The following is an 11,144-nucleotide window of genomic DNA, read 5'->3' on the forward strand; positions in this document are numbered from 1 at the left end:
CCACCTATTTAATATTAAAATGTCACAATAATATAGAGAACACAAAATTAATATAATATGACTATTGTGATATTAACATTATTTCCAATAAGCCAAGACAGCGTGACAGTGAGCCAAAATCTGAAACCGAGGCAGCTAAATGGAATCCAGCCGTCATTAATTTGATTGTTTACATCTGTGTTTTCCTTCTGTCACTCAAGTGTCACAGTAGACGTTACCGCCCCGAGACGTTTCTGTAGTTCGTTGCTGCTCTCTGGTGTTTCACTGAAGGTATTGCGGCACTAGCACTCGTGCACTGGGAGGGCTCCACTTTAGTCCACTAGCAGGGAGCCGAGGAGCCTGCAGCAATCATATTTTAAAGCGGGAGACTCTGCTCCGGAGGCCCCGCCGCCACCGGCAAGGTGATGGTCACGTGACAGACGGAGATAGCCGAACTGTCTCTGGCCGAATGCATCAGCAGGTTACTTTCCAGTAGCATTTCACCGGGGTACACTTAATATTGAAACACAAATACGCAGCTAATGCCAGTGGTAGAAATAATTATACGTGTGTTTAATGTACTACATGTAGCGCATTAACTCTGAGGAACTTTACTTTAAGTTCACTTTATACATCCACTTCACTACTTTTCAAAATAAAATATTGTACTTTGTACTCCACTACATTCATATGCCAGCTATTGTTAAAATGTTACATACATGATACATGTTATGCATTATTAAAGTATTATTACAATTTTTAAATAGTTTTAGCTACAAATACTACAACCAGCTACATTATAATCCGCCGTACATGTTGTGCATCAATAATAACCAAACACAAAATATTGTAAACATGTTTATGCATTTAATTTTTGATACTTGGTAGCCTACATTTTGCTTATCATTAAGAGTTTTCTGAAGTATTTATTGTATAATATGAATGCAGGGTTTTGACTTGTAATTGACGTTTACTCATTTGATTACTTTGACAAAGGACCAGAAAACTTCTTCCACCACACTGAATGATATTGTTCAACATTGTATTAATAATCTTCACAAACAGTGGATCAAGTCATTGATGTATAATTGGAGCTGGATGGCAGTGCTAGCAGATTAGCTCCAGTGCTAACTCGGCTGCTTCCGTCGACCATGTGACTCTGGTGTTGCAGGTCGGAGCTGTTCCCCGCGAGTATCTTCTCCCTGGTGCAGCTTTAGGTTGGTCAAAACATGTACCGAGCTCTGATTGGTCAGTGATTTGATGTTGTCTTCTCTGATTGGTTGAATGAAACAGGGAGGTCCGGTTCCTCTTGAGCGTTCTTCCGGCTTATACGTTGGAAAAAAGAAAAGACGAATGGAAAAAATAGTAATCCACAAAACGACCATTGCCTAGTTCCTCTGTAATACGGTAACATCTGCACACATGTAGATACTTGTTTGTTTGTTTAGCCCTCTGAAGTTTACACCGTTGTACTCTTTAGAAAGTTCAGGGTTTAGCACGAAAAGCAGGCGGCAGCAGGGTTAGCGATTTCAACGTTAGCTTGCTGCTAGCTAAGATAGCTGGCTAACAAGGTAGCTTTTTAGTTGTAAGGTTACCGGACCAAACGCAGTGACAACGGTGAGCATTGCTGAGCACACATAGTTTGGTCACATCGACGCAGGCAGTCGAGAAGTCGCTTCTTTGCTCAAACTTGATATTTGATTAGCAACGATACAGTTGAGTCATGTTTTTGGCCACATAACGGTAAACAAAGGTTCACAAAAATGGTATTGTCTTGTCTTTCATGGTACAAATGTCTTTATAACAGTACCCCTTTTTATCTGCACCATTTGGTTAACGTTAATGTTGTCGACTTGCCTCCGTTTTATTTTGCATTTTGTTACAGTAGCCTGTTTATCTCCCCGCGCCGCCTATAAAGGGTTAACAGCTCGGCTTTTATTGTTGTAGCCGCCGTACATGTTTACTGTTAGGAGTGCGATTATTAACGGAGTTCAAAACTGAATGATACCTCCAGTATGTCCGCTACTGGAATTAATGTACAATCTTGATCCTATTTTAGGTCGTAATTAGTTAAAATGAGCTCCCAGCAATTCCCCCGACACGGGCTGCCAGCCTCCAGCGGGGGAGCTACTCAGATCCCTGCAGCTGGAAACCTGGTGTCCGTCAATCAGCCATCACATCCTCAAGGTAACCTATTGTCACTGAAATGTACTCGCAGGGTATTTCATACATGACGATGAAGAAACCTGTAAGTAAATGTTCAATCCGACTATTTTTTCCACCTAGGCGGTGGAGATGCTGACAGCGGTCGAGATGCTGACCACAGGCAGCAGGACCATCCACCCGCCGCGGGCGGGGGAACCTTGTCCTTCAGAGATGAGAAGCAGGAGACGATGGTGGTTCGACCTTACCCACAAGTACAGACGCACGGCCAGCCACAAGCTACCCCCCAGACCGTGCCTATTCAGCCCGGCACAACTGTGACTGTAGCTGCCCCCTCTGTCCACCTCCCACAGGGCCAGCCTGCTGTCCTCACTGAGGGCCAGATGAAGGTGATGGTTATGACCACAACTGTTCATGTATAGAGGATTTGTCTACATGTTAATAGTAAAGTATGTAGTGTCTTTACTGTCTTCAGTGTGAGATGAACACAGTCAAATCATACATAAGTTGGCAGAGATGTGAATTTTCTTTCTGTAGTGAGAAAACAATAAGCTGATGCTGACTGATTTATTCTACTTCTGTTAATAGCTGTCTAAATAGTTCATGTTTTTAGTCATTATTGAACCCTGTGACTGAAAGATATTATATTTAAATATCTTCAAAAGCAGCTTCTTTTTTAATGTTTAAATCATGCAGGCAGTGAAAACATTTTAAAGATCTAGTTGATGTTTTTTAAAATTCGATAATAAATTGTTCCTGGGGTCCTTAAACTTGATGGACTTGGATAGCTAATTATTGTGCTCGATAACTGGCTTTACCAATAACATTTACTGGAAACTGGCCATGTGCACAATGTCTAACCTTACAATTACTTAAAAAAAGAAGAAGAAGTGTGTTTTACTGCAACATGTTGCATTTGTGTTAACTTAACATTGCTTTTTTTGTAGCACTGTTCTTAACACCATTCTGAGCTAAAAAAAACCTAAATGTATTTATTTTTGTTTAGGCTGTCCTGAAGTCACCTATGCCAAGTCGTCTTATTGCCCCAGCACCAGCTTCCAACCAGGGTCATATCCCCATACCCCCCAAGGTGCCCGGTCACATGACTGTCACCATAGAGAGCAGTATTGCTCCAACCCCCTCTATTCCTGTGGCAACTATCAGTGGTCAGCAGGTGAGTGCTCTGTCAGTTGGCTGTTGGTGCACGTTATTGTCTCTTTCTTGCTAATGACTGAAGTTGTGGGCTCCTTTTTATTGTGTTTCAGGGTCACTCGAGCAACTTGCACCACTTGATGCCAGCAAACATTCAGATCATCCGGGGCAATGCCCCTGCACTGCAGATCGGGACCCCTCCGGTGCCACCCCAGACCTTCACCTCCCACTTACCCCGAGGTATGCATGATGTACTAAGAGCAGCGTGCCAGGCTCCATGTTTGCCTGTCCTTGACACGGTAGACCATTTCCCACTCGTCTGTAGCGGTGCGTTTCTCTACATCAGTCTATTGCTTTCCCTGTAGGGGCTGCTGCAGCAGCTGTTATGTCCAGCTCCAAAACGGTCCTGCGACCAGCCACCGGAGCAAGTGCGGGCTCCGGCCAGCCCACAGTGCAGCACATCATCCACCAGACAATTCAGGTACCGGGATGCACTGTCATCTGAAGATGTGCTGGTATAGAGTGGTGCAGGGATGATATATTTTTGAGGGCCAACCCCGGAAGTTAGCATCGACCTGGTTCCCTCGAAGAAAAGCCGATGGGATATTTCCATTTGCATTATTGCAGAAAATAAACTCTGTGACAAACACTAGTTTATGTTACTTGCACATCTGTTCAGGACCTCATTGACTTTGAGACGAGGGAACCGGAGGTGCAAGAAATGTGGACTCATTTCCGGTTTTGAGGACTCATTCCTGCAGCACTCTTATCTTGTTGGACATTTAGAAAGTTTGTGTGTAACCGTGTCATCCTCCCACCGTCCACAGTCCCGCCCTGCCGTGACGACGTCCACAGCCGTGCTTCCGACTGTGGTGGCGCCCATTTCCAGAACTCAGTCCCCAGTCATCAACCCAACAGTCACACACTCTGCAGAGGTGACACATGGGTAAGTAGCAGTCCCGAGAATGTGTTGACAACATGACTAGGAGTTTAACAGCGAAGTAGAACCAAACAGTTTGTGGTGATCGGTGGACCTGCCCCGTTTGTGACTGCATGGTAAACTATATGTTTCTATTGTCCTTTTTAATTCCATAAAAGTAATTTGTATTCTTTAATGTAGTGTTATGTGGATGAAGTTATCCAGTGCAGCTTTAAAGCAGTTAGTGAAACAGTATGAAATTAGCACAATGGGTCTGTGTGTGCATCAGAGTAATTGAAACAGCTAAAAGAGAAAAGTCACTAAAACAAGTAAACTTTTGTGTAACATGAATATGAGTTCTTGCACTGGCAGTTCCCTCTGGGCTTTTATCAAGCCATGCCTGTGCCCGATTTAGTGCACTAAAGGGACAGTCTCTCTGCCCCCCCCCCCCCCCCCCCCCCCCCCCCCCCCCATCCCCCAGGCGTCCAGGGCTGACCATTCACCCCCCTTCGGCCACCGTCAGTATTCAGAGGTCTCAGACATCCCGTGACACCGCCACGCGGATCACGCTGCCGTCCCACCCAGCGATCGGGGCCCAAAAGCCTCAGCCTCCGCACACCATGACACAGGTTACTGCCTCTTTATGACTTCCTGCAAAATAACTACTCCTTTTTTATACAGTGACTGACATAACAGCTTTTAAAAAAAAATGTTTGTCTCCCCACAGAAGCCCATCTTCAGTCCTGTAACACCAGTAGCTGCGGCAACTGTGGCGCCAATCGTTGCCTCCAACACTGTGCCATCAACCACCACAATAGGTTTGACCTTTTTGTATATTTATGCCTTCAAGCTCGACCCAAAACTTTGACTAAAGAAACATGAAATGAAATAAATAGTGCAGTTATTTATTTATTATACACCTTCCTTCTCCATGTTTAGGGTCTGTGCCACACAGCCAAATGTCCAGTAACTCTATTGTCACCATGACAATGGCCTCGCACTCCTCTCATGCTGCAGCGGTGACCACCTCTGCCATCCCCGTTGGTAAGCTGGCCGCTTGGTCTCCACGGTTGGAACATTGTTGCGTGCTTCATAAGCAGGAGGCGTTCTCTCAATCTGAATCAGTTCATAGTGCGTTGTATTACATCTTTCTCTCTTAACTGTTCCTCTGTGTTGTGTACAGCTAAAGTCGTCCCTCAGCCCATCGCCCACGCCTCGACCCGTGTGCAGCCCGACTACCCCGGAGAGAGAACCAACCTCATCCCCATCTCGGGCCATCGGTCGTCTCCTAACCCCGTCACCATGGAAGCAAGAAGTGACAACAGGTGAGCGCACAATGTTGACCAACTGACGCGGTTATCGCAGGTGAAAAAAGAGACAGTCTGACATCTGATATCCAATAGTTGTTTGAAAATGTGTAACACAATGGAATGGAATCTGCATTCTCAGCGTGTTAGTATTTCTTTTACTAAACAGAAACACTATAGACGTATATTTCTGCAAAGAGCTCAGTTGTGCTGCCTTCTTGTCCTCTATTTATATTCGCTATTGCCCACAAATTTGGCCACTGTGGTCAAAACAGAAACGGACGAGTTGTACATAGGTGTAGTAATCTAAAAGGGATCGGCACATTGAGCTGGAAGTATTGACTAAGTAGTGAGCAGTAATCAACAAGTATATGTTCATAGACTAAGTAACAAGGCTGTACTTGGCACTAAGCCCAAAGCATCACTGTGTCCGATGTGCTGGGGTTTGTGTTGATAATGTTCACCATCTTAGTTCAGCGTATTAGCTTGAATTCACAAAGTAAGATGTTGAGACTAGTTGAAAAGTCAGGGATCGCCAAAATTATTATCATTCATACGTGAATGTCTCCATAAAAATGTCATGCCAATCCATCCAGTAGTTATTGAATGAATATGAGATCCATATCCTGTTGTTGTTATTAGCAATGATCTTGTATTTACATCCATCACTCAGTTTGTAAAAAGAAGAAATGAAATGTGATCAACATGTATTAACCTCAGAAGTACAAAGACTTTGTTCAGATGATGATGAGTGTCGGAGTAAACTTGTATGTTTTATTTTGAAGGCCCTCGGTGCCTGTGCAGTTCCAGTATTTCCTGCCGGCGTACTCCTCCTCGTACCCTCTGACACACACATACACCCCCATCAGCAGCTCTGTATCCACCATCCGCCAGTATCCTGGTAAGCTCTGTCACAGCTGACCACTGTGGTGACCTTTTGTTATTTGACTTATAAAAGCTATAAAAATCGTACCTATGAAATGTGAAACCGGAGGGTTACACTTGTAACTCCTATTGTCCCGCCTCATAAGTTACTCCTCAAGCTCCAAGTTCAGCGCTGCCCACCCAAGGCGGAGTTGGCGTGGCAACCACTGTCCATCTAAACCACATGCAGCTGATGGCGGTGGATCGGATCGGTCTCCCATCTGCGCAGATCGGCACCCAGGGGATCCAGCCGGCGGCCATCGCCGCACAGGGCATCCAGCCCGCACCCATAGGAGTGCAGGGCCTGCACACGTCTGCGCCGATCGGCACGCAGGGACTACAGCAGGCGCCGTTAATCACTCAGCAGCAACAAGCGCAGTCTGAAGCCAAACCTGGTAATTACTGAACCTGTACTGCTTCACTGGTGTTGACTGAGCTTTGCTGAGTTGCTGTGAGTTGTTGTTTTCTATTTCTTTCTCAGGGGTTGTTTTGGCCGATGGCTTTGTGGCGAGCCCCATCAGCAGCACGTTCAGCACCACCCAGCCAGTGGCCACCATGGTACAGGCACACACCCAGGGAGGGGTAGGAGGAGCCCCCACCCTGGTCTCCTCCCCTAGACCCAGCATCCTCCGCAAGAAGCCCGCTAATGAAGGGTGAGTAGAACACCAGCTGTCAGATTCAGCAAAGTTTCAGAACTTTGAATTGCTTGTTTTAACCTCCTGCCTACGAGCAGTTGTGCATTTGTTAGATTTGATAATTGCCGAAATAAAGAAGGAAACGTTAGACAACAAAATGTCAGTCTAAAGCAGCGACATGTCACATTTCTCGAGAGTATCTCTTGCCTATCGTCTGAGTCATTACGGACTGTGGTTACCTTAACCCTGACCTGCTTTCAGACCTAAACAGGAAAACTGGGTTTACGTCCCCCTCTTCATTTATTGTAGGACTCGTTAGACGAGACTTTTCACTGTCACTTGATAGCAGGTTGATTGTCAGCATTAGATTCTCCAAATACAGTTTGACAGAAACGTGTGAAGGTCCAAACAGGGTCGCTAAATATTTCACTTTTCACCAAACCAGATGTGTTCGCAAGAACCTGATCCCCGCCCAGCCTAGCGAACCCAGTAGCGGCAGAATGGAGAGTGCCGTGAGGGGAGCCGGATCTCCCCGACCCACAGGGTGAGCCTTCGTTACACGGATCACATCAGTTCTATCCGCGTCGTTATAAGTTATGAGTCTGTAACCCGACGTTTCCGATCCTTCCCTCCAGCGTGAAACCCAAAGCTGAGGTCCACATGGCCGTGGCCCCTCCTGTCATGGCTGCAGTAGAGGCCCTGCCTTCACAGGGAGGAGAGCAGCAGGCCGTGTCCTCAAACGCCCAGCACCTCGCCCAAGCCATCCCCGCCATGCTCGCCACGCCGGGGCCTGCGCCTCCCTCCCAGGCCTCCACTGTCGTCTCAGCCCTGCCCGCAGCCATGGCTGTAACTCCCCCGGCTCCCGCTTCGATGGCCAACACAGTGGCCTCCCCCACTCAGCCTGCGGCCAGTAGCACCGCCGCTTGTGCTGGCAGCTCTGCCTGCCCCGATTTGAAAATAAAGCAGGAAATGGAGACCATGGACACCTCACAGCCAGGTGAGCAGCGCATCGGTCATTAAAAGTGAAATCGATTAATGTTGAATTAAATAGGAAACGGATGAACGCAAGGAAACCGAAAACAAACGCATAAGTAAACAACATGTTTTTCTCTTCCCCTCAGATCCCAATGCAAACTTGTCATCAGCCCCAGCTCTCACCACCCAGGCCTCCACCCTGAACGCTTCTGCTACGGGAGATCTGATACCCGGGGCCTCCCCGAGGAAGAAGCCCCGCAAGCAGCAGCACGTCATTTCCACCGAGGAGAGCGAGATGGTGGAGACCAACAGCACGGATGAGGAGAAGGCCCCAGGCAGGCCCATCACCGGCAGGGCGGAGAGGCGGGAGTCTCCACCGAGGGAATACGTTGGTGCGTAATGTGATGCCAACCAATGTCGCAGTGATCGTGATGATGATTATGTATAATCGGCACTTTTTACATTTTTGTCTTCCAGATGAGGAAGGAGTGCGTTATGTACCAGTCAAGCCCCGACCGCCTGTTACGCTCCTGCGGCACTACAGGAACCCCTGGAAAGCTGCCTACCACCACTTCCAGAGGTACAGCGACATCCGGGTCAAAGGTCAGTGGCTTTCTTGCCTATATTTGATACAGCGAGCGAGAACCAGTGCCGGCGGTGTTTTTCTTTCTAACAACAACCGTTTGCTTGTCTCTCAGAGGAGAAGAAGGGCAGCTTACAGGACATGGCCAACCAAAGAGGAGTGGCATGCAGAGCACAAGGCTGGAAAATCCACCTGTGCGCTGCACAGCTCAGGCAGCTGGTGAGTGCTGCTGTATAACTCTGTAGTATTGTTTATCTTCATGGAAATTCTGAGTGATGTCCATGAAGGTTACGTTTGGTTGGTGGCTTTTCCTATTGGTTCGTAGTTAACATGCTTGTTACTTGATCTGTAGTCGAGTTTGGAGCACGATGTGTACAGCCGCCTCTCCACCCTTCAAGAGGGCCTGATCCCTAAGAAGAGAGCCGGCTCCGATGACGACCTTCACCGAATCAACGAGCTCATACAGGTACGGCTGTTTACTGCAGACTGACTGACGCCTTTTAAATAGGAATTTCTATTTCTTTCTTTCTATTACTATTTCTATAAAATATATGACATTCTTTACATATGTATATGTGTGTGTGTAAATTGCTGCTGGACCGCCCCATTAAGACGGGTGCGACCCAGTGCAAACTGTGTTTTTTTTTGACCACAGTGAAAATGGCAACAAATAAAGTTTTGATAAACTCTATCAAAATAATCCTTTTGATGAAAACAACATGGATTTTTGAATGTTCCGGAGTTGTTTGGATCACATGAGTTGGAAGCATTCCGAAAACAAACAATCCTACGCAGCCGCCCCTGGAATCTACAGATAGTATAATACTAAAGATATCAGTATTGCCTGATCTTTATCTGCAACTGTGGTTGATCGTGTTGAAGTGCTACGAATCGAATGAAATGTTGATTTACAATTTGAATGTCGACGTTACGAATGAAGCTTCAGAATATTCAGTTCAGCCCAGTTTTGTTAAAAGTTTTTCTGTACTTTATTCTGTCCCGGTTATGTTTGATAAGGTTTAGAAGCCTTGCTAAAACATTACGAAAGCTGCTATCTCTTTGTCTTCACCCACAAATTTCGACAGCTGACGGTGACTTTGCGTTTGGTCCACAGGGTAACATGCAGCGCTGCAAGCTGGTGATGGACCAGGTCAACGAGGCCAGAGACACCATGATGAAGGTGCTCGACCACAAGGAGAAAGTGCTGAAGCTGCTCAACAAGAACGGCGCCGTCAAGAAGTCCTCCAAACTGAAGCGCAAAGAGCGGGCATAAACTAGGACCCCCCCCCCCCCCCCCAGAGTGAAGAAGCTGCTCAGAATCTGGTGCTATGAGTTGCTGCATACAATCACACACACACACACACACACACCCTATCTGCCCGAGAGCAGACGGAGAGAAGTGACGGGAGGACTTCAAAAAGCAGACCAGCCCATCAGGAATAGGTTCTCATTCAAGACCCATCGCACATATTGAGTGTGGAGCATTGTAGGTTGCATTAGAGTGGCCAACTGGACGGCCCTGTCACTGCCCCCCCCCCCCCCCCCCCTTTTTTTTTTGGTCAATTTTTAAAGACCCCCAGAGACCGTTTCTTACTAACTTAAGTTCTGCCTCTTCTTTTAAGGACGTGTGTGAACTGGCACATTGTGTTATCTGATAATATTTGGCACTAAGCGCAGTTGCAGTAGATACTGATGGAAGTATTTCAGTTCAGAGTTATTGACGGCTGGGTCCAATCCAAATCATCTAAAGGAGTCCCTTTAGTAGGCTGTGTGTATGCAGACTGAGCTCAGTCGTGCTCTTTTCGTTAATCTGTGCCTTCGTTTTGTGGGTGTACGTGAAATGGACGGGGACACGTGAAAGCTCTTCCACGTGCTGTCAAAATATATTCTGAAAAAAATCATTCAGAGCGTCGGGTCAACTTCACTGCTTCCCCTTTTTCCTCCCAACATCCTGCACCTGCTGTTTTCTATTTCAGTATTTGTTCATCTAGTATGGGTACAAAATGACCCGATTACCAGCCACAAGTTTAGCTGCAACCTAAAAGATATTGAAATACTTACATTGGTTGAGTCGACGCAAAAGAAAGGACACTGCATAATGCCAAGTGAACTTTACATTTACACTGCCATGAATCCAAAGTAAATGGATGTCATGGTGGTAAAAGCGATACTTTCATTCGCTTTCAGAAAATGAGAGCTTGAAAGAAAGAGAGCCGAGTATCCTCGCGCGGTCACACTGGTGGATTGAATTCATGTAAATCACTGTAAATGTGCTTTTTGGTTTTTCCATTGACCTGGTTCTTTTCCAGTTTTGTACTCAATGAAACATTTCGTGCCGTGTGGTGTGGCGTGCGTCGCCTCATTTTGCAGAGTGTAACGGTAATAACGTTACGAGATGACGCGAGCCCGAAACATCCAGCTGTTGTACATTGTTTTTGTCTGTGTAATTATAGTAAAGATACTTAAACCATACCAGATACACTGTTAAGTCTGCATATTTCTGTGGT

General features: G+C 46.3%; 1 protein-coding gene across 2 annotated transcripts; it reads left to right on the top strand.

Annotated features, from left to right (window-relative positions):
- Positions 1-1,257: 1,257 nt before the first annotated feature.
- sap130a (Sin3A-associated protein a) lies at positions 1,258-11,109 on the top strand. 2 transcript variants are annotated; one of them, XM_076079130.1, is made up of 21 exons: positions 1,258-1,386; positions 2,039-2,166; positions 2,266-2,531; positions 3,149-3,316; positions 3,408-3,534; positions 3,660-3,775; positions 4,122-4,240; positions 4,695-4,842; positions 4,941-5,031; positions 5,153-5,257; positions 5,397-5,538; positions 6,306-6,421; positions 6,552-6,839; positions 6,926-7,097; positions 7,525-7,623; positions 7,715-8,076; positions 8,201-8,446; positions 8,532-8,657; positions 8,753-8,856; positions 8,990-9,103; positions 9,752-11,109. In XM_076079130.1, exons 2-21 carry the CDS (start codon positions 2,055-2,057, stop codon positions 9,908-9,910), a joined length of 3,180 nt encoding a protein of 1,059 aa, XP_075935245.1. In that variant the 5' UTR covers positions 1,258-1,386; positions 2,039-2,054; the 3' UTR covers positions 9,911-11,109. The 2 variants fall into 2 exon arrangements, with proteins under 2 accessions (XP_075935245.1, XP_075935246.1); XM_076079131.1 differs by having other exon boundaries at positions 1,307-1,596.
- The last annotated feature ends 35 nt before the right edge of the window (positions 11,110-11,144 follow it).

Source organism: Anarhichas minor, unplaced genomic scaffold (genome assembly GCF_050575085.1).
Source record: "Anarhichas minor isolate MPS153535 unplaced genomic scaffold, ASM5057508v1 ptg000071l, whole genome shotgun sequence".
NCBI lineage: Eukaryota > Metazoa > Chordata > Actinopteri > Perciformes > Anarhichadidae > Anarhichas > Anarhichas minor.

What these genes read in the sequence shown, in the direction of transcription:
- sap130a (XM_076079130.1), top strand. Translation starts at nt 2,055, where the DNA reads ATGAGCTCCCAGCAATTCCCCCGACACGGGCTGCCAGCCTCCAGCGGG. An exon ending in GCCATCAACCACCACAATAG is followed by an intron (nt 5,032 to 5,152) that starts GTTTGACCTTTT and finishes CTCCATGTTTAG; the next exon opens with GGTCTGTGCCACACAGCCAA. An exon ending in AAGAAGCCCGCTAATGAAGG is followed by an intron (nt 7,098 to 7,524) that starts GTGAGTAGAACA and finishes TCACCAAACCAG; the next exon opens with ATGTGTTCGCAAGAACCTGA.